A 23,976-nucleotide genomic window follows, 5' to 3' on the forward strand; every position below is an offset into this window, starting at 1 on the left:
ATTGAATGTTTGCCATTTGCGAGTATGTTAGCTGCCCGGAGACCCTCTGGGGAGAGAGGGTGGTCTAGAAATAAAGTTTATGATTATGATTATGATTATTTTGGGGAGAATCGGCTACTATTTTAGATTCCCTAGAAATAATGCTTCATTGCATACTTGCAGTACCCTAATTTGCTTTAGTAGTGATGTAACATCATTGTTCCTAGTTAGCACCAGGGGCCCTTTATGACTGCTTTCCAATTACATTAACAGTTTTGTTTCTGAATAACAAAGTATTTTTTTAAAGAATCCTTGTAAATTAACATTAATGTAATAGTTGGTCCTCAGAATTTTTTAACATTGTCACTTATCCAATGTTTTGCTGGCCCGTTTATGTTGGATAAGTGAGACTCTACTGTAAACGGGCCGGCAGAATGTTGGATAAGCAAAAATGTTGGATAATCAGGAGGGATTAAAGAAAAGCCTATTAAATGTCAAATTACATTATGATTTTACAGATTAAGCACCAAAAGATCATGTTTTACAACAAATCATCAGAAAAAGCAGCTCAATATACAGTAAACATTATGTAGCAATAACTGTATTTATGAATTTAGCACCAAAACATCGAAATGTATTGACAACATTGACTACAAAAAATTGACTACTAAAGGGCAGACTATGTTGGATAATACAGAACGTTGGATAAGCGAGACTCTACTGTATCAATAATATTAATTATAGTAATTGTAGTGTCTTGCAATTCCCTCATTAACCTTATAAGTTTTGCTAATAACATTGTCCTGGATTTTAGCCTTTGCTGTGACAGTATGACCTCTATTAACTTATTGATAATAAGAATTTATGAAACCATTATTTCAGGTAAGCTGCAGAATGGTAGGAATGAATGTAGAATGCAGAGTTGGAAAGCTGAGCAAAGTTAATAGGCTTGAAAACCAAAGGCTACTGTTGGATCATCTCTTTCTCACCTTGCAGCAAGTTTTTCTATTTCAGTATTATTATTATTTATTTATTTCCGATATTTCTACCCCGCCCTTCTCCCCGAGGGGACTCAGGGCGGCTTACACAACTGGCAGGATCACTACCAGATATCATAATACAATAAAATAAAAATAAAAAACAGTTAAAATAGTTAAATAACATAGTAAAATACAATATATAAAAGATTTAACACAGTGCAATGCTGAATATATATGCCAGTCATCCATCAGACCTTGTGCAAGAGCCTTAATCCAATCCATGTCAACGCTAACTGAGTTCATTCATTAAATGCTTGCGCACATAGCCAGGTCCTCAACTTCTTTCTAAACACCAGAAGGGATGGAGCCTGCCGGATGTCACTGGGGAGGGAGTTCCACAGCCGAGGAGCCACCACTGAGAAGGCCCTGTCTCTCGGCCCCACCAGCCGCGCCTGTCAGGCAGGTGGGATCGAGAGCAGGGCCTCCCCGGATCATAGAATCATAGAATAGTAGAGTTGGAAGAGACCACATGGGCCATCTAGTCCAACCCCCTGCTAAGAAGCAGGAAATCGCATTCAAAGCACCCCCGACAGATGGCCATCCAGCCTCTGCTTAAAAGCCTCCAAGGAAGGAGCCTCCACCACGGCCCCGGGGAGAGAGTTCCACTGTCGAACAGCTCTCACAGTGAGGAAGTTCTTCCTGATGTTCAGGTGGAATCTCCTTTCCTGTAGTTTGAAGCCATTGTTCCGTGTCCTAGTCTGCAGGGCAGCAGAAAACAAGCTTGCTCCCTCTTCCCTATGACTTCCCTTCACATATTTGTACATGGCTATCATGTCTCCTCTCAGCCTTCTCTTCTGCAGGCTAAACATGCTCAGTTCTTTAAGCCGCTCCTCATAGGGCTTGTTCTCCAGACCCTTAATCATTTTAGTCGCCCTCCTCTGGACACTTTCCAGCTTGTCAACATCTCCCTTCAACTGTGGTGCCCAAAATTGGACACAGTATTCCAGGTGTGGTCTGACCAAGGCAGAATAGAGGGGGAGCATAACTTCCCTGGATCTAGACGCTATTCCCCTATTGATGCAGGCCAGAATCCCATTGGCTTTTTTAGCAGCCGCATCACATTGTTGGCTCATGTTTAACTTGTTGTCCACAAGGACTCCAAGGTCTTTTTCGCACACACTGCTGTCAAGCCAGGCGTCCCCCATTCTGTATCTTTCATTTCCATTTTTTCTGCCGAAGTGAAGTATCTTGCATTTGTCCCTGTTGAACTTCATTTTGTTAGTTTTGGCCCATCTCTCTAGTCTGTCAAGATCGTTTTGAATTCTGCTCCTGTCTTCTGGAGTGTTAGCTATCCCTCCCAGTTTTGTGTCGTCTGCAAACTTGATGACTGTGCCTTCTAACCCTTCGTCTAAGTCGTTAATAAAGATGTTGAACAGAACCGGGCCCAGGACGGAGCCCTGCGGCACTCCACTTGTCACTTCTTTCCATGATGAAGACGACGCATTGGTGAGCACCCTTTCGTTCGTTCGCTTAGCCAATTACAGATCCACCTAACCGTAGTTTTGTCTAGCCCACATTTTACTAGTTTGTTTGCCAGAAGGTCGTGGGGGACTTTGTTGAAGGCCTTACTGAAATCCAGGTACGCTACATCCACAGCATTCCCTGTATCGACCCAACTCGTAACTCTATCGAAAAAAGAGATCAGATTCGTCTGGCATGACTTGTTTTTGGTAAATCCGTGTTGACTATTAGCAATGACCGCATTTGTTTCTAAGTGTTCGCAGACCACTTCCTTAATGATCTTTTCCAGAATTTTGCCTGGTATTGATGTGAGGCTGACCGGACGGTAATTGTTTGGGTCATTCTTTTTTCCATTCTTGAAGATAGGGACCACATTCGCCCTCCTCCAATCTGCTGGGACTTCTCCCGTTCTCCAAGAACTCTCAAAGATAATTGCCAGTGGTTCTGAAATAACTTCCGCTAGTTCCTTCAGTACTCTTGGGTGTAGCTGATCTGGCCCTGGGGACTTGAATTCGTTTAGAGAGCCCAAGTGTTCCTGGACAACTTGTTTCCCTATTTGGGGTTGGATTTCCCCCAATCCTTCATCCATTCCGTGTTGCTGAGGTTGAAGATGGCTTTCTTTTTCTGAGAAGACCGAGGCAAAGAAGGCATTAAGTAGTTCTGCCTTTTCTCTGTCCCCTGTCGCCATCACCCCATCTTCTCCTTGCAATGGCCCTATCGCCTCCTTTTTCTTCCTTTTTCTACCAACGTAAGCAAAAAAGCCTTTTTTGTTGTTTTTTATGTCCCTGGCAAGCCTGAGCTCATTTTGCACTTTAGCCTTGCGAACCTTTTCCCTACAGGTGTTGGCTATACGTTTGAATTCTTCTTTGGTGATTTCTTCCCTTTTCCACTTCTTGTGCATGTCACTTTTGAGCTTTAGCTCAGTTAGAAGTTCTTTGGACATCCATTCTGGCTTCTTTGCACTTGTCTTATTTTTCTTCTTTGTTGGCACTGTTTGCATTTGCGCCTTGAGTATTTCACTTTTGAAAAACTCCCATCCATCCTTAACTCCCTTGTTTTTTAATATCGGCGTCCATGGAATGCCGCTCAGTAATTCCTTCATTTTTTGGAAGTCAGCTCTCTTAAAGTCCAGAATGCGTGTTTGACTTGTCTTAGTTTCAGCATTCCTTTGTATTGCAATCTGCAGGAGCACATGGTCACTTGCCCCTAAGGATCCAACCACTTCAACTGTATTGATCAGGTCTTCCACATTTGTTAAGATTAGATCAAGAGTTGCTGATCCCCTTGTTGCCTCTTCTACCTTCTGGACCATAAAATTATCTGCAAGGCAAGTGAGGAATTTGTTGGACTTTGTACTCTTGGCTGAGTTTGTTTTCCAGCAGATATCGGGATAATTGAAATCGCCCATGACTACTATATCTCTTCTTTGTGCCTGTTTGGTCAGCTGTTGACAGAAGGCTTCATCAAGTCCTTCATCCTGACTCGGAGGTCTGTAGTAGACACCCACGACAAGATCTTTTTGAGTCCCGGTTCCCTTGATTCTTATCCAGATGCTTTCAAGCTGGTTTCCCGGATTACAGTCTTGCATTTCTTCTGCAACGTAACTGTTTTTGACATATAAAGCTACTCCCCCTCCTCTCCCCTTTGTTCTATTTCTGTGAAAGAGGTTATAGTCCTCAATGGTTAAATTCCAGTGATGGGAGTCATCCCACCAGGTTTCAGTGATGCCTATGACATCATATGTGTGGTGCTGTGCTAGGAGTTGGAGTTCGTCTTGCTTATTTCCCATGCTCTGAGCATTAGTGTAAAGACATGTAAGCCCCTGTGACCTCCCCTCGAACTGTTTATTTGGGATTATTGTGCTCTCTGTACTTGGTCCTTGCTGTGTTTGTGCAGCCCTCCGTTTAGCCTTTCGGCGGTTCCCTGTGGTCGTGGGTAATATAGTGTTCGCCAGGCTGTTGTTCCCCTCCCCCAGTGGATCTAGTTTAAAGTGCGCCTGATGAGGTTTGTGAGTCTGTGTGCAAAAAGATGTTTTCCTACTTGTGTGAGATGCACCCCATCGCTTGCCAGTAGTCCATCCTCTTGGAAGAGTAGACCATGGTCAAGGAAGCCAAAATGCTCCTCTTGACACCATTTTCTGAGCTAGTTATTGACCTGTACTATTTTTCCGGCCCTTGTAGAGCCGTGTCCTACAACAGGGAGGAGGGATGAAAAGATCACATGTACATTATACAGTTTTAGCTTTGTTCCCAGAGCTCGAAAATCATTTGTGATCTTTTGAAAAGTATGCCTAGCGGTGTCATTGGTACCTACATGAATCAACATAAGGTGGGGAGGGTGATGGGGCTTTAGGAGCCTGCTGAGCCTCTGAGTGATATGGTGTATTTTTGCCCCCGGGAGGCAGCATGTTTCTCGAGCCATCCCATCCGGTCTGGAAATGATGGCTTCCGTTCCTCTAAGGAGGGAGTCACCTACTACCAAGACCTGTTTCCTTTGAGGATTGACAGGGTCCCTTTTGTGCAAGACAGTGTGTATGTCCCCTGAAGAGTGTTCCTGTTGAAGTGAATCATGTAGGTGTAAAGTGTTGTCCTCCTCCTCAACATCCCCAGTGCATTCATCAATGACAATCCATTGAGATACATCCGAGAGCCCATTACTCTCCCAAGGATGTTCCTGTTGCTCCTGGTCTATGATTGGGGATGGAGCATTTGCATGATTAAATAAGTGTGACTGTGGTGATGCACTGTCCCCGTCAGGGCTATCCCCTGCGCATTGATCCAGGGTGGTCCACTGAGTGGTATCTAAGAAACTGTGGTCCTCCACAAGATGTGTTTCCTGATTGTATGTTAATGATGTAAGAATTTCAAATCTGTTGTGTAAATGCAGCTGAGCAGAGGAGTTCTGCGGAGGCTGCCTGGTCCTGCGTCTCCTTCTATGGGTGACCTCCTTCCAAGCCTGAGGGTTGTCTACCTTTGAGTTGATCTCCCCATAAGGTTCCTGATCATGGTCTTGGTGGTGTTGGTGTGATGCAGGCTGCTGATCTACAGCAGCGTGTTGTGCAGTGTCCAAGAAGAGCTCGAGTGCCTGAATGTCCTTAAGGGTCTTAATACGGTGCTCGAGCTGTTGGATCCTCTGCTCCATCAGAGTCATCTGTTTGCATTTGGAGCAGATGTAGTTGTCTAGTTTTTGTGTGAAAAAGCGGAACATGCCACAGCTGGTGCATGTGATGGGAATGTTTTGCTTTTGTTGCATCTCTTGGTGAGCGTGGTGGCCAAGTGGGATCTTTGTACAGTTAAGTAATATGCACGCACTTTATGTGCAAACTGCAACAAACCACCTCTTTGTGTATTTGTTTATGTTGCTTTGTTTCCTGTATGTACTGCAAAGGATAGTTAGTAAAGGTGCCTTAAAGGGGACAATGCCTGCTGTCAATCAACTTAAGTACCTGGCTCTCTTTCAACACAACAGTCACACAACAGTTAGACTTTGACCACAGGAGCCAAGCCCACACTCAGTTTAAAATCTTAGCCAAATCTTAGCCAAATCCTACCTGAAGCCAGGGAGCAAAAATGTCCTCCTGCTGCCTCTGCTTCTGCGAGAACCAACTGCCCTTCTGGGATCAGGCTCTGGCAGAAACTCACACTGGCAAATAAAGCTTTCCCAGAAACTCAATTAACAGGGGACAATGCCTGCTGTCAATCAACTTAAGTACCTGGCTCTCTTTCAACACAACAGTCACACAACAGTTAGACTTTGACCACAGGAGCCAAGCCCACACTCAGTTTAAAATCTTAGCCAAATCTTAGCCAAATCCTACCTGAAGCCAGGGAGCAAAAATGTCCTCCTGCTGCCTCTGCTTCTGCGAGAACCAACTGCCCTTCTGGGATCAGGCTCTGGCAGAAACTCACACTGGCAAATAAAGCTTTCCCAGAAACTCAATTAACAGGGGACAATGCCTGCTGTCAATCAACTTAAGTACCTGGCTCTCTTTCAACACAACAGTCACACAACAGTTAGACTTTGACCACAGGAGCCAAGCCCACACTCAGTTTAAAATCTTAGCCAAATCTTAGCCAAATCCTACCTGAAGCCAGGGAGCAAAAATGTCCTCCTGCTGCCTCTGCTTCTGCGAGAACCAGGATGATCTTAAGGTTCTCATGGGCTGATGAGTACTACAGAAAGAGAGTTAGTTACAGGTATGGTTAAATAAACATGGTGGAGAGATGCTTTGTCTGTTTTTGGGGAACATTGGCGCTGTTTTCCACACTGCATTTCCTCTGTCCTGTTTTTTTCTTTTGTTGCTTTGGACAGCTGCTGTCAAAATTGTATGGTGCTGTCCTAAAAAAATTAATATTTGCTTCAATGGAAGAGCTGTTTGGAATATTTTATTTTACCAGCCTGAAGCAAGTTCAGATTCAGCCCCATTTTTTTTTGTACAGTATGATGTATCTCCACTCAAGAACACTTGAAAATAAAACAGCAGAGACAGAAAGTTAAAAGGATGGAGACCCTTTGCTTCCCCAGCACAGTGAGATGGATCACAATATACTCAGCAATTCACATTTGAAGGTTCAACTTTTGTGGATTTGATTACTTGCAGAATTGCTTAATATTCTATCGCTGTTGGAGATTGTCCATAAAATCATGTTGCATGGCCCAGAGATTCCTAAAAAGAATGTTTCTCTAGGAATTTGTAGGTCCTCTAGCATGATTCTATTAAAGTTGATGGTAGAGTTTTCTAGGGACCTCTTAATATGGGGCATTTTTGCCCCGATTTGCCACTTTTATTAATTGTAAGGACTGGGCATGCAGTGCATCATCACACGATGCACAGCTGGCCCCACCCACATTCCTCCCAAAGTGGAGGGGAAGCGCCGAAAGGTGCCTTCTCCACCACTGCTGGGAGGAAAATGTAGCTTGGGTAGCTTCAGTGGAGCTACCTGCATTTTCCTCCCCTTTTTACCGTATGATGGCAGAAGGGCAGTGGGACAATACGCGTTGCTGCCCTTTCTGCCATCTGATGGTGACAGGCACCCTCTCCCGTCCCCACTGTGTGATGGAGGAAGGAGGGAGAGAGCACAAGGCGCCCCGAGCAGCCCGTGCACCTTCTCTTTTGTGGTGCAACAGCACGGCCTGATAGGGCCTTGTGAAGAGGTCCTTAGAGAGGTGTTTTCGCAGGTAAAAAAGAATGTTTTTTAAAATACACGTGAACACTTCAAATTAACATTTTACTGTAAATATTTGTGAATGTTGAGTTGTCTGAGCTGAATTAAAAAATTGTCTGAGTTGGTAACTCAAGGTGGCGACCCTTGGTCTAGTTATAGTCCCTGAGCAATGGCTGCTTGTCCCCAACAGGTTTCCAAGAAAGAGAGACACATCTGTAATCCATCAGTTTAGTGCTACTCCATGATACTTTGGCAAAAAATAATTTCCCACCCCCTACATAAGATAGCCTATAAGCACGAATCTAGAAGAATGCAGTCCATCAAGAGGTGAAAATCAAAGAGAATGAGGAACCAGACAAGTATCAATGTTTATAGTAGGGGTTGATAAAGAGTGGTTCCAGAACTGAATGTTGAACTAAAGGTTTTTTTTGGACACATTGGCAAACATTTTATTGAAGAGGGAATGCTCAAAATGTATAAATCTCAAATGGGAACTTGTACATTATGATTGATACTGCACTCAAATGGGAATTGCCAATGTTTGTCCCCTTTACTTCTTCAACAAAACAAAATAATCTTGCTAAATTATTGATTTTATTATTTTAATGTGTTCTTTGATGTATGAATTTGTGATGATTTCACTCCCTCCTATGCTTGATTCCCATGTCTTTAATTAAGAGCTTCCTTTTGGCAATTTTTTGCATAGCTTGTGTTTCTTTTGTTGTTCTTCAAGGGTAATGCTGAATCCCCCTTAATTCAGTTTCTTCAGTTTCTTAGGTGGCAATTACTATTAGTTTCCACATATATTTTTTATTAATTGGGACTTATTTATGAATAGAGTTACTATATATCTATTGATCATTTAGAAAGCTGTGACAACATGATGCCATGTGGAACTACCATTTTAAACACTCCTCCAGCTTATTGTGAAAAAGACTCAATCGGACATAAGGGCAGCAGTGCTGTGTTAATATAATGTATGTTTGCCTTCAAGTCTTCTGTGGACTAATGGGGACCCCATGAATTTCATAGGGTTTTCTTAGGCACTGCCTCCCTTTGAATTAATAAGCTTGTTAGCTAAGTATGACTACACTTGTAATTTTGTCCTCCTTGGTAAGAACCCGAGAGCAGTTTTGTTTTGTATGTAGCTGTTAGCCAGAATGTTACCTTATATTATTCTATTTGATAGAGGCAGAGTTTTTTTAAAAATAAGAAAAAGCTGAAGGTAAGAATTCAAGAGTGAATATCCAGAAATAAGTAGCCACATTAGCAGTGGTATTTGATAACATACAAATCTTTCAGAAAGATTGAATTAATTCATACAAATGTTGTCCTTTTTATTGGGGAGAGTAGAAACTGACCAAGATGAAGGTTGCAGGAAAGGAATGGGAGACTGAACATCCCTGATTTAAATAGAATTTGAGGAGAGGCATTAATACAAACCACTCCTGTTTGGCACAGTTCAGCAATCCTTTTCTTGACTAATGTTTTGGTAAATAGTTCTCATTCATGAAACAGCCACAAATTCTAAAGGATCACTCTGTGTGCTGGTTGTCTGAACTCCTGAATCCAGATCAAAGTAAATGTGTCATTAAAAGGGTAGGGCACTTTTTGGCCCGTGAGAGAGGAGGCCAGAGCCAAAGCAGCTGCACAAGCAAGCCAGATTCTTCTCTTCTCTTTTCTAAAACTCCCCTTTTTCTACTCCAGCCATCTCCAGCCTGGCACCCTCTAGAACAGGGGTGTTAAACTCATTCTCATTGATGGCCACATCAGCCTTATGGTTGCCTTCAAAAGACTATTGAATCCAAGGGTGGAGAATCAGTGGATATAGAGGGCAACTATATTTGTTTTACATAGGGGTCGGTACTCTTTGGTTTTTACCAAATATGGGTCCCCAGACAAGACCTTCCATCACTTTTGATTATCTACAGTGAGGACTGGGGATAATGGGAATTGCAACCCAACAGCCCTTGTTGGCGTTCCATGCAGTCATGGCGGCCACATGACCTTGGAGGTGTTTACGGACAACGCCGGCTCTTCGGCTTAGAAATGGAGATGAGCACCTACCCCCAAAGTCGGACTTAATGTTAGGGGAAACCTTTACCTTTACCTTTACCTTAGCCCTTGTGGGTCTGCAGCTGGGGAAAGGTTAAAGGACATCTTAATGTCAGACATCATATCCACAAGCCTTCCAGCTAAATCCAGATCCAGGCTAAAGACAACAAACTGCAGCCTCCAGATGTTAATGTAGCCCAACTCTCATCAGCTTTAGTCATAATGTCTAATGATAACAAATACAGGCGTTGTAGTCCAGCATCAGGATGGCCACATAAAATGAAACAGAGGGCAGAATTCAGCCCACAGGACTGGAGTTTGGCACATATGCTCTAGAAATACTAGTCTACACTTTCTCTCATTGCTTGCCAGTGTGGCCAGCACCGAACTATTGATATCAAACTGTATGGACAATTACATTTGTCAAGTCTACCTCTAAGCTTGGAAGAGTGTGAAGCTGGCTTGTTACGGATTGAATATCCCTTATTGAAATGCTTGGGACCAGAAATGTTTTTGGATTTTTATGAGTTTTGGAATTCTTATGTTTGCATATACATACAGAATAGGTGTTGTGACTGCGCCTTCGGGGATTATGGTTGATGGGGATGGAATTCGAAGAGGAAGAAAAAACCCTCGTGATGAGGGTTCACTGGAGGAGTTGCGCAGGAAGCGACTTAGAGAGCTATATGGGGGATCTTCTGAGGAAGATTCAGATGGGGAGATGGATGCTGAGGAACAGGTGGTGGCTGGGGAAGCGGGCACTGAATGGGCACAGCCACCGGAGATGTCTGGGGATTTGGGGTCTATGGATACTTCTGAACCTGGGGTTTCTGCAGGAGCTGATCCCAATTGGGATGCTTGGAGAAGGGAGGATGGTTCTTTAAGTGTTCATGGGGCTAAGTGTGGGCAGGATGATTGGGACTCTGACGAATTGCTAGGTACTTCAGATCCACGAGCTCTAGCTGTGTGGAGCTCAGACTCTGAGTAGATTTGGGACACCTGGTGTTTGGGTGTGAGTGTTTGGTCACCCAGGAGGAAGGGGAATAAAATGGGAATGTTTGGCCACTGCACTTTGCGTGTGGCAAGGTGTTGCTGAGGCGCCATTGGGATCTCTGTGTTTCCATGAAGACTGGACTTGGACTATGATTTGAATCTGCTGTTATCACCTAGCTTGGCTCTCGCTGTGTCTTATCGTGGACCTGTTTTGGATGACTGCACCCTCTTCAGACCTTGGATCGGAATTTGACCTTGCTACTGCCTTCGCCCTGTGATTGATGACTACTATCGGCTTTTGACTCCTGACTTGCTCTTTGGACACCGCTGTTATCTCCTGACCTGACCTTGGAATCCCGGACGACGTCTTTTCACCATCCTTTTGGAGCCTTCGGCTTTATCCACATTGTGGAAGCAGTCTACTGCATTCTTAGTTTGTTTGTTTGTTTCCTGACCAATTTGGTGTTTTCTTTTGGGAACTGTTCCTTTGAAAACTACAGAGCCGGCTAGCAGGGCTTGGACTCAGAAAGTGCAGTTTGCACTAAGTTTGTTTAGCTTTGTTTTTACCTGCTTGTGTTGCTGAATTACATTTTTGTTTGAACTGCTCTTGAAGCATGGATAGTGAAGTGTTTCAAGGTTTTTTCTGTGTTAACATTACTTTTTGGCTTATCTGCTGAATAAACTCTATTTTTGTTCGCTAATTGGCGTCTGACTCTTGACAATAGGATATCTTGGAAATGGGATCAAAGTCCAAACTGGAAATTCATTTATGTTGTATACACATAGCATGAAAGTAAATTTAATAATTTTGTACATGAAGCAAAATTTGGGTACACTGAAACTTCAGAAAGCAAATGCATCACTATATCCGGACAATTTTGGAATATTTCAGAATTCCCGATAAGGGATGTTCAACCTGTGTTGTATCAGGAGATATAAAATTTATCAGACAGGGTCTTCTGCCATATATAATAGTAATGGAGTAGGACATGGACAATGACAGTGTTCGAACAGAGACATTTGGAGTATGTCCCTATTTTAGTCTGCACAGTGTTGGAATGTATGACCCATGCATTGCTGCTTCTCTATACATTGTGATATCCGACCATCCTTGAACACCACCTTTATGATTTGTCACTTTCTGCTTAAAACTTCCTATCTGAACTGAGTTTAAAAGTTGCAAGATGTTGTTTCACAGCAGTGGATTGGGTTCGGTTCTACAAAGTTTTTATTTGTGAAACATACAGATATTTAAGCTATTTGAATAGTTTCACCCTAGAACTGGTCATTCTGTTGTTAGTGTCTTACTTTTGAATTTTTAAAAGTTAGATGGATTATTATTATTATTATCATTAGAAAGTGAAAAAGTATCAGTATTTAAAATAATGGAGCAGTAGACAAAAACAGTAAGAAAAACAATTTAAAACATAGGGTTTTGCAAAGCTTGGGTTTTTTTTGTTTTGTTTTTTTTAATCTTTGTTAGTATTCTTTGATCTCCCTGTTAAAGAGAGTGCTACATTTCTGGGGGAAGATAAACTTTAACACATGAATGGGAAAATAAAATAAAATCATGACCTCAGTTCTTCTTGAAACACAGGGCTGACCTGTTGTTCAAAAGAAAGAGATGATGCAAAATTCCAATATGCATTCTGCATTCTGTGATTTCGGATTAGGGTCATGGGAGGAGAGTTATCTTCTGGCTAACTGTAGTCTTAAACAGAGTGACTGGCAAATTGTCTTTGTTATCCTATGGGAGTTAATCCACTAGTACCACTTGGCTTAATATTTCACTTAAAAAAAACCCTTTGTCCTTATACTTTCAATACATTTTACAGAAATAATTAAATATAATTATTTTCTTTTTCTTTTTCATTAGAGATGGAAAGAATTTCAATTATGCCATTGATGAAATCATTGGTCACTTCATGGTTGTGTGTTTGTTGATATGTGTTATGACATGTTTACTAACTTATAAGCATAATTGTTTGCTAATGCTCTTCCCAATGGATGCAATAAGTGATTTTTGCAGTTTCCTTCTATTTGTGAAAGAGGCTTCAACAATTACAATTTTCAAAGACTATTCACAGATTAATTCTTCACAAAATTCACACTTGACAGTTTTGTGCAAAAAAAGACTTAATGTGAATTTTACACGGAGTAAGTCTCAAACAGAAGCATTTGTCATGCAAAAATGAAAATTCTGTGTAGGAAATGCTCTTTCCTGAACAAAACAACCACATGCAAATTTTGCATAGAATAAGATCTGAACTGTGAAAGTTCTTCTCAATCCAGTATTCTTTTGACCTGAGTGTATTGACACTTAAGAAACATATTTTTTCAGTCATTTTACATGTGTTTTGAATATTCTTCCCATCTCCACTACTACTACTACCGATTTTGGGAGAGAAATACCACCCATTACTCTCCTTTGTCTTGTATTTAACTTGTTTCCTTTGCCACACTCTGAGAAGGAAAATCAAAAATACATCGAGTGCGATATGGATTTTTTCCAGCTTCTGATGAATTTTCTACAGAAATCCATGACCTTCGCCTAAAGGTGCTTTAAAGATGGAATTTACTCTACAAGGTTATGCAACAATTAGTTAGCATAAACCTCCACATGCTTAATGCTTGCCAATCTGGGATTTAGTGTAACTGACCCTGGATGCAATGCCATTATGGCTTGTACTGCTCCAGGGCTGTTTCTGTTCTTGACGTCAACTGGTTTCAATAGGAACAGGTTCAAGAAAACTATGGAAGTAATAACATCATAAAATAGCTGGTCCTCATAAAACATAGTAAATGTCCTCAATGTAACATTTGTGTGACACCTTCTAGCTTTCAGGTTCTTTCAAGGGCAACTTCTGTTATTTTTGCCTCCATCAGCTACCCACAGAGAAATTCAACATTGTTGCTATTGATTGATAGCTCATATAGTATTGTATTACTATCATGTTCAATAGCTCATTTAAAGTTTAGACTGATATCTAGAGCAGATTTAGCATCTCAATGAAGTCTAAGGGCAGTTTAGGAGTTTAACAGGTAATTTCTAAGAAAGGAAAAGCTAGTTTTACCTCAACAATTGTAAAAAGAAAAAGAGAAAGATCATCTGTTGTCCAAAGAACAACTTGCAAGCCATTGGATTTTTGTGTGTGTCAGGAGTGACTTGAGAAACTGCAAGTAGTTTCTGGTGTGACCGTCTGCAGACTGACCGTCTGCAAGAACGTTGCACAGGGGACATCCGGATGTTTTGATATTTTTACCATCCTTGTGGGAGGCTTCTCTCATGTCCCCGCATGGAGGTGGAGTTGACAGAGGGAGCTCATCTGCACTCTCCCTGAGTTGGATTCGAACTGGCAACCTTCAGTCAGCAACCCAACCTTCAAGTCAACAGTCCTGCCAGCACAAGGGTTTAACCCACTGTGCCACCGTGGCCTCCAGCCATTGGACTGACCAATAGGGAATACAACCTTCAATCAAGTCACCTTCAATTAAGCAGCTTTATTTGAGACCTGGCCACATTTTCCTATGTTTAACTAATTAAACCTTAAAGCTTTTCTTTCAATGCTTTGTTTTGAGTGCCTCCACTTCGTAACATGGAGACTTCGTAAGACTTAGTTCCAACTTAAAAAAGAGAGGGTCCTGAGTTAGGGCTTCCTAAAGTGGGAATCCAGGGACTAGTTTATGGTGAATTTCTAGGAAAAAAGAAATAGTTCTGACTAACGATAACAGTGAAGAAAAGTAAAGAAATGCTGGTGCTCCAAACTTGATTATCCTGAAACAGCACAGATATAGGAGATACCAATCCAGCTGTGAGCCTACCCTGAGAGGTTCATTTGGCACCTTCTTTATGGTCTTATGGAGTGTTTATATCTGTGGTCTTAAAATCTAATTCAGTCTCTCAAAATCTGCATATTGAGTATTAGATTTATATCAAGGTCTTGGTTTTCGAAATAGATTTTAATGATATTTGAATGGATTTTCTCATTTTCTCTTCAAGTCACCCGTAAAACTATGCTGTTGAGTAGTAGATGTAAATAAATAATTCAGAAGCATTGATTTCTTTCTGGAGATATATATTCTCATCTGGACCCTGGTATTAATTAGTATGTGTTCTGTTTGGGTAGACTAATCCTGACAGGGAAATTGCGGCTTCCACTGGGAATTTCCTTTAAATGTACACATTCTGCACTGGCACTTCTTTTTAAATGGACCCATGGGAACATTGCTGAAGAAGGGCTTATATAATGGTCTCTGTTTCATTACAAAAGATGCACACTCATGTAAATGCTTCTGGTGGTTTCTTAAATGAAACATTTTAAAAAAGCAGAGCTTGGATAGGAAAATACATTTTGAATTACAGTGTGGCTTCTGGACATACTGAATTTGGGGGGGGGGGGGGGTTGTGTCTTGCAGTTCCAGAAGTAATCCCCTCTTCCCAGCTCTGTTTGGGAACACATTAACAGCAGTGCTTTTGAATCCAGCTAACAACACGTAGTCCCACTATGAGGTGCCTGAACTTGGCAAGGTTGGCGGAAGCCTCTGCTCAGAACTTGGCAGCTCCAGTTCCCCCACTTATTGTGGTTTCCCCTGAGGCTCCTCAGCAAGTCAGGCCTCCATGTTCGAACATGTCAGAAAGAACAGGCAAATAGATGGCAATAAATGGTTTGGGTTTTTTTTTTTAATTCAGTGACTGTCTACATGGATGGATATATCAGGGAGTAGAACTGGCTTGTTGCTGTGGACATAGAACATGAGCACATGTTTGATGCACTTCTCAGTGTCCTTCAGAAGATGCCAAGCTTTTATCATGGATTAGCAAGAGGCAGAAAATGTTTTAGCAATGCATTTGCACTTTGCTTCTGCCCTTGTCTTCAATTCTCAAGCCAGTTCTTCAGGCAAGTCACTGAATCATCAGTGCATTTCAACCCTTATGTAACTTGCCTGAAAATATACACATTTTCTTGTATGCACATATAAGCCATCAGTAGACTTCAGGGTTTTCAGCTACAACTCCAGGAACCCATTGCCATTGGCCATGTTGCCTGGGGCTGGAGGAATTCTCAGGAACAAGGAATGGGAGAAAGAACGTGGTCTGTCCCAAACTATGCTAAAGTATTATTCTGTGACTTCCTTTCCAAACTGCTCAGATATGTAATTCTATGTAATTAACTTATAGGATATGATTGGCCACTACAACCACATCAGAAAGCTGTAATAATAACAGTAAGCATTACAAAAATGGATGATATTAATGTGGGACCATTCTGACTCCTTGACCTCTTTCCCTTACAGATTGTCTTTTTAGAGTATGTCCCATGAACCGCTATTCTGCACAGAAGCAATATTGGAAAGCTAAACAGACCAAACAGGACAAGGATAAGATAGCTGATGTAGTGCTGTTGCAGAAACTTCAGGTATGATAAGCTCCAAACCTATATTAACTAGTTTCTTTTTCTTGTTCAAAGTAACAAAACCAGAAAATACTTACAGTGCTTCTTGGTGTAGTCCCTAACTTGAATAAAGTATTATCCTATCATACCTGGTGTGCTTGTGGTTTAAGCTGTGTGTCTACAGGTATTGTATAGTACCTTCAAGTTGACTCTTACTTATGGTGACCCTATCAAAGAGTGTTAATAGCAAGATTTACTTGACGGGGGCTTGCCACTTCTTTCCTCTTAGACTGAGAGAGTTGACTTGCTCAAGGCATCCATTTGGTTTCCACGACAGTGCAGGAATTTGAACCTGACTTCCTAGAGACCCAGGACAACATTTGGACTACTACACCAGTGGTTCTTAATCTTTTATTTACCAGAGACCCCCTTTCAATATGTTTGTTGCTGGAGACCCCCAAGACATAACTCAGTTGCTTTTCTATAGACTCAGTTTCTGGGCACGTGTCTCTTCAAGACTTTGTGGATCTCCTGTGATGACATGAGGGACACCTGGGGTTCCACAGACCACAGGTTAAGAACTGCTTCATGGCACCATGCTTGTTCTCATATTCAGATGTCATTCAACTCTAATTTCCAGAACCCTTCACCATTAGCTATGCTGGGTGGAGTTTTTAAATCACTACCCCCAAATGCCTTGGTTCATACCACAGCATGTTGGTTGTAAGGATATCTCATATTTGTCCCTATACCTGCAATCCCAGATATTTAACATTTCTAGAGCATGACTAAGGATGCATCTACTTTGTAGAATTAATGTAGTTTGACAACACTATGGAATCATGGAATCAGCCTTCTCTGCCAAATGGTATCTGTGCCTCACCAAACTACAAATTGCGTGATTCCATAGCATTGAGCCATAGCAGTTAAAGTGCCTCATTAAATCCACAGTGTAGATGTACCTCTAGAGATATCCAAATATATCATCACTGCTTGAAGGATTAAAAATATTCTTTTTAAAAAGTGAAAACTGATCTTCTCAGGTTGCTGAATTCATGCCTGATACCAGTTTCTGCATCTGTGTAGTATGCTTGTGAAATGTGTGTTAGCCTGTCTGCATCATGGCTTACACTTGTCTTTCCTGTAGTTTTTTTTACAATGAGACCCAGCTGCTCTGCTGGTTTGTTGAATCCTGGCCAGTGCCTTTTATATTGTATAATGAGATTAAAATAGTAACTCCACACCATCAGCAACTGTGGTTAGTTTTCATGGAGGCAAATTAGTAAATTATTGTTGGAAATCCAAAGGAAGGGAATGTTCTAATTTTAGGGGAAGCATGACTTTGCTCCTACTTTGTTTAATAGATTTGCATGCAGTTTCTCAATCATAATATAAAGAGAGAAAAAATCAAATCCAACTTCCCCACAAAGACCAGCTGCTGTAAAGCAGATTTTAAAATAGTGGATTTTCTGCTGCTATAATATATCTGCTTATTTAAAGACGCTTAGCTGAATGGCAACACATGATCAAAATGTGGAAAAGTCACTCTTGGGGTTTTTTTAATTCTCTAAATCCCTCTAGCCAGCTTGGTTACTAGTTGTAGTTTCAAATGTAACCTTTCTAAACTCTACAAATCACATAATCTACAATACAGCCAACCTTAAGAAAAACAAAATCTATTGCTGTTTGTCAAGGAACTTTGTTCTCCCACTATCAAGTTTAAATGGATACACGTTTTTAGTCAGAATGTTGCCATCAGAGAGAGTCATGCAGGTCTACTTGGAGGTAAGCCTCAGTGGTTCCAGTAGAAATTCAGGCATCTTCTGAAGAGGGCGAAATATCCTATATGTGTGAATTTGGTTTTTTAAAACTTTAATTAGAATAAATTTGTTGAATTTAATTGTATTAATTTCAGCCCAGTTTTCTAGTTTATTAATGTCCGTTTTGCTCAGTTTTCTATCATCTACAAATTTAATAAGGATTCCTTTTACCCCAGTACTTCTCAACCTATGAGTCCCCAGGTGTTTTGGCCTACTACTCCCAGAAATACCAGTCAGTGTACCAGCTGTTAGGATTTCTGAGAATTGAAGGCCAAAACATCTGGGGACCCACAGGTTGAGAACCACTTCTCTACCCCATCCTTTAAGTCAGGGGTGTCAAACTTATTTTCACCCCGAGGGCCACATCAACCTTCAAGGGGCAATTTGCAATTGTAAGACAGTATAAATGTAACCATGGCATAGAAAGCCCAACAGGCCATATAAAATGACATGGCAGGCCAGGTTTGGCCCACAGGCATTCCATTTAACATGTCTGATCAAAGTCATTAACAAAAATATTGAAAATGGTCAGCCCCAGGACATCATCCTGCAGCGCTCCACTTAAGACTGTGCATCTATTGAAACTGGCATCTGCTAGCTGCTGCTTGCCTGTTCCTTGTCATCAAGGATCTTACTCTAGATGCATACTTCATGATAACCAATAAAATATTATATACAGTTTCAAGTTTGGTAACTGTAGTGAGTCAACGGTCCAAATGCTGGGACCCTTCAGGCTGACATAAATTTCCAGAGAAACAAGGAAGAAAGTTGGAAAGAAATAGGAGGAGGAGGAGGAGGAGGAGGAGGAGGAGAGAATGGAGAAACCAAACATAATTGGCAAGACATCTATTTTTATGTTTGAATAATTTTTTTACATTAAACAGCAAGGTGGATGCAGTCAATTTAAAAAGTGAATTGCTATTCCTGGCAGGTCCAGGAGGGAATGCATACACATTTGGTACACCCAGGGTGGGCCAGAGGCCACAGAGACCAGCCTTAGCTGGGTTGTATTTGGCTGCAGGTCTGTACTTTATCTATTTTTGGTAAATGCAACAGATTCATTGCATCCTTTTATTTTTATTTTTTTAAGATGCCTCTGGCAGGTACTATATTTTGGGTTGAGTACTAATAAAGGAAGCCAAGGCTGTCTTTTTTGTGTGGAAGCAGAGACAGAGAGTACTCATTATTCAAAGTACCAGTACAAACGTCTCTGTCAAGGTAACCCACATTCTGTGTTAATTAACCTGAAAAAGCCAGCGTACATAATTCTATCTATCTAGATATAGGTATGTATTGTGATACATAGATATAGAAATATATTTGTATATATCAAATGGCTCTATCTATATCAGACTTCTCACAAGCAGCATTAGACACGTTTTTGAACTACTGCTGGTAGAATGCAGAGTATGAGTCTGCAGACTCCACATGTCTTCTGCTTATCAACAGAGGTCTTACTAAACTCTTACTTAGCTCTTGAATTTTCATTATGCACTTTCAGAATTGTTGCAGATTTAACGGTCAGCTGCAGGATGCTGAATTCTGCATCCAGGTTTTGTTCTACGCATTTGGAATTGAGATGAAAAATAGCAGTGAGTAAAGAGGCTAGATCTAAATTTATTTTTATGTTCTATAGGGTTGCCAGATTAGGACTATGTTGGGCCCTGAGATTTTAGGGTCAAAATCTGAAACCCAGCAGGACAACTTTGTGTAGTTTTACCAGGCCATAGTTACAACGATGATGTTATTAGCATACTACATTAAGTATCACCACAGCTGTACAAAGTATGTAATTTAAATAACCCATCCCCCCACACTAAGTTTTAAAAATATTAACAATATATCCACCCTTTCAATGCAGTGCTCTTGCTCTGAGATTCCTCTTCCACAAGCAGAAATTATAGGAAGAGGAGCAGAAAAGGGAAGGCAGGAACAAAAGAAAAAAAGTAGATTCTTCTTTGTGCTGTAGAAAAGGTTTGGAAGTATATATTAATGGTCAGGTTTGTTGTTCCCTTGACCTCTCCCTGGGCCAAACGAGCATACTTTCTCAGTTTTTCCTTTCTAGATCCATTTCACTATCTGTTCCTTCCCATTCTTCCTGTGGTTTGCCAAGCCTAGAAGCCTCAAGGGTTATTTGTTTATTTTTCTTTGAGGTTTTTTTTTTGCTGCCTCTGTTTCTTCACAGCTCCAGCCCTGTCTCAAGTTGTCCATGCTCTGCTTTTGTCGGCTTTGCTGCCAGACTGAAAACCCAGTCAAATACTAATCCTGTTCTTTTGGGAGAGATTAGAGTGTAATTAAATAAAAGTGCAGTAGCATTTCTTAAAGCTTTGGATTGCCAGTGAAGCATCCCTAAAGAGACAGGCTCTGCCAGGGTGGATTTCTGTTTTGGGAACCACCTACTAGGAAGATTGTTTGATGCCATGGCTTTGAGGAAGGTGACTCATGGCACATGGAAACTCATTTGCAACACACAGGTCCTTTGCTTTTCTTCAAGGCAGGCTCAGAAATCTACTCTCTATTTTTTAATTAGGTTGGACCAGCCATTTTATTACATTTCCATCACTCTTAAGTGAGCTGAGAAGAAGGAAGGAACTTAGGGTGCATGTACACTGTCAAATTAATGCAGTTTGACATCACCTTAACTGTCATGATTCAATGCTATGGAATTCTGGGAGTTGTAGTTTTACAAAGTCTTTAGCCTTCTCTGCCAAAGAGTGCTGGTGCCTCACCAAACAACAATGCTGAGGATCCCATAGAATTGTTGACATAGCTCAAGGGGAAATGGGATTTACTCCAGAATCTCCAGGAAATTCCAGAATGATCTCACAATTTTTGACATGTGAACAGTTAGATCAGACTGGATCTAGTCTGATCTAGCTGTTCATACCTCCAGCTGACCCACCACCATATTGCTGGCCATAAGTAGCTCCCTGGCAGAGGCTTGCTAGTGATGTAGCTTCTGTTGGGATCACATCAGAAGCTACATCATTAACAAACCTCTGCCAAGGAACTGCTGGTAGCCAGTGAGCCCAATTCGTTCTTGGCCCTGCCAGCCATCTGGATTGCCAAAAGGCTCAGGGGATGCTTTCCATCTGGATCAGGGCATCTGCACTCATGGATTAACCACATGAGTGCAGAAGTAGTCCTTGTGGCTGTATGTCCTCCAGTATCAGAGACTGCATGTATCTCAGGTTCTTGGTGACCTTGGGCAAAGTGCACTGTGATAGCCTTAGAGGCAATGGCAAACTCACTATATTGCCCAGAAAACCTTGTGACATATTCACTATAAATCAGAAATAACATGATGGCACACAACAATAAGATTTGGTCCAGAAAAGTCAGTCCTTTGTTTTCATATAAATAATACTAATAGTAGAACTGTCACCAAAGAAATCTTAATAAATACTGCAAATCTAGATATTTACTGTGGAATGAATCCAACCGGAAGTATTTTCTGATGTCCTAGTAAACATACCCAGGACTGTTCTGCAGTTCAGTCAAATAAATTTGCATACATTTGCATACGAATAACAACATTTTGAAGGGTTTTCCTTGTTTTCTGGTGATGAATGCACATGCCCGAGCTGCTTAGAAGAGGCAGCCAATCTTGCCTGAGACAAAAAGTCAGGTTGGGTGGAGCACCTCTTCTATGATATCAATCATACGTCTGTCATTTTCATAAGCAGCTGTGTTAACAGTAATGGAATTTCCCCCCTGCTAAATGATGAATCAACAGAGCTTGAATCAGTTAAGCTAACTGGCAAAATATTGGTGCCCTAATTAGTACATATTTAAGCTTGTGATATTAATTCAAAATTCAATTAAGAACATAGGGTTGTCACAGCAGGATGGAAATCTAATGAGATGAAAGACGACACATAACCTTTCCCCATCTGAAACAATTACTTCCTGAACAAAGCTAAAGATATAAAAACCAATGTCATTTATTTATGTATTTATAGTATTTGTATGTTGTGTCCTGGCCCGCTACGACTCATATGCATGCTAATGACAAACTAAAACAATATGAACAACAAATGGAAACAAACACCTAAACTATAAGAAATAGGTGTCCTACTTTTCTACTAATAATTTTTTTAAATGTATGCAAACTGCCACTGCTTTTCTACACTTTAGACAGCCTCCAATTAATTGTGTGAGTTACTTTCCAAAACTCACAAAAGACATTTTATCTTTCTCAAACATATAAGAAATGGCTTCCAGTCTTTCATAAAATTATCTGTTGATTTTTCTTTTATCAACATAGTTAACATTTCTGCCATTTCAATATTTTTGTTTTAAACTATTTACCAAAGGAATTTTTATGTTATTTCACAATTGAGTGTAAACATTGTATCTGCTGTGGCCGTATATAAAAATGTCTTGCCAGTGTTTAACTTGACCCTTTAACAATCCTAACAAACATTTGTCTTGAACGGGATTTCAGATTGAAGCACCTTTTGGATTTCTCCATGAATTTGTTTCCATTTTTCCTTTATTGCAAGTCAGTCATAAATGGCAGAATATCATTTCATGCTTCTGACATTGATTACATTACATTTTTGCTAACTTTACTGGTATCAAATGCGTCCCGAATATTATTTTATAAACATTCTCCTTCATATCAATACAAAGTATAAATTTCAACTCCTTCCCACACAATCTTTTCCTTTGTCCTCTAAGAAAGAATTTGTTTTGCTGTAAGAGTAAAAAACCATTGCTGCTGTCAATTTTGACTGACTTGCATTGATCAATGATGGAGCTTTTAAGGCTAACAACATCCCATAAAGACAAATGAAACTGAGGCATGCTGAAAGTCTATCTACCCTGTAGCATTAATGCAGTTTGTGTCAAAAGTCAGACACCAATTAGAGAGCAAAATAGAGTTTATTAAAGCAACAGTTCAAAAAATAGCTCAACAAACTAAAAAGACTTAACTTTCAGTGTTATTAAGTAGAACAAGCGGGTAAAACCCCAAAAAACAAGAACTGGCAAATAATCTGGATTAGCCAGAGATATAATCCGGGTTAAATTTAAAGTTCTAGAACTTGACCCAAAAGTTCACAATGGGCTGAAAAACGGAGGCATGAACTAAAGCAAGTAGTATTGAAGCCCAAAAACCTTTCCCAAAACTCAAAAGTACAAAAAGGAGTTCAAAACAAACAAACGCCCAAACTGAGCTAGGGAACTCCCAGTTAAGAACAGCAAAGCCAGCGAAACAGCGAGACACTGGCAAGTTTGCAGCAACCGCTGCTGGAACATACACCAAACCAAGAATTAAAGGAGCAGAGCGGGAGAACATCGTCAAGCTGGTCCGAAGTCAGTATAAGCAGACACCGTCGGTATCAGGAGTGAAGGTAGTAGTCAGTAACAGCAGACAGCCACGGAATAGAGAACGACGCCAAGCCACGGATTGAGAGCAAAGAGTAAAGCCGAGTCAAGTTCCAGTCCAAGGTCCGAGAGGTTGAAGTCATCCAAGAAGGTCACAACACGAAATGGCACAGAGAGCCAAAGCAACGAGGGCGAACAGCAGCTAATACAAAATAGTAATAACAGTGCAGTCCTGGAAAACCCACACAATGCCAGCCCTCCGTTGCAGAATAACCCAGATTAAACTTACATCCGTTGCAAAGTCCCAGTCCAGTCTTCAGTAACACACACAGGAAACCCAATGGCGCCCAGCAACACCTTGCCACACGCAAGGTATAATGGCCAAACAACCCCAATATATCCAGGTCTCCCTGGGCATCCAAACTATTCACGCCCAAAAAGCAGGTGTCTCAACTTTTTAATCTGAATCAGAACTCCACACAGCCAATGCCCTTGGGTCAGGTGTTCCGAATTCCTTATCAGAGTCCTAATCATCCTGCCCATGCCCAACTCTATCCACACCTGTGGACCCCCTCTCACTCCTCCAAGCAGACCAAGTGGGATCTGCTTCTGAAGACACCCAAGCTTCCCCAGCATCAGCAGTATCCATGGGCCCCGATTCATCCCCAAGCATCTCCGGTGCCCGTGCCCAATTCCTCTGTTAACACCTGTTCCCCAGCATCCATTTCCACCTCAGGAT

The 23,976-nt window shown here is 41.1% G+C and overlaps 1 protein-coding gene across 2 annotated transcripts in view; it reads left to right on the forward strand.

The window, feature by feature from the left end:
* The window catches only part of itpr3 (inositol 1,4,5-trisphosphate receptor type 3), a 141,165-nt gene that overhangs the window by 44,094 nt on the left and 73,095 nt on the right, over positions 1 to 23,976 (forward strand). For both annotated transcript variants that reach the window (XM_003220395.4, XM_016993301.2), the window contains exon 3: positions 15,989 to 16,110. In XM_003220395.4, the coding sequence (XP_003220443.1) occupies positions 15,989 to 16,110 (122 nt within the window). The remainder of the gene's footprint in view (positions 1 to 15,988; positions 16,111 to 23,976) is intronic.

This window comes from Anolis carolinensis, chromosome 4 (assembly GCF_035594765.1).
Source record: "Anolis carolinensis isolate JA03-04 chromosome 4, rAnoCar3.1.pri, whole genome shotgun sequence".
Classification (NCBI taxonomy): domain Eukaryota; kingdom Metazoa; phylum Chordata; class Lepidosauria; order Squamata; family Dactyloidae; genus Anolis; species Anolis carolinensis.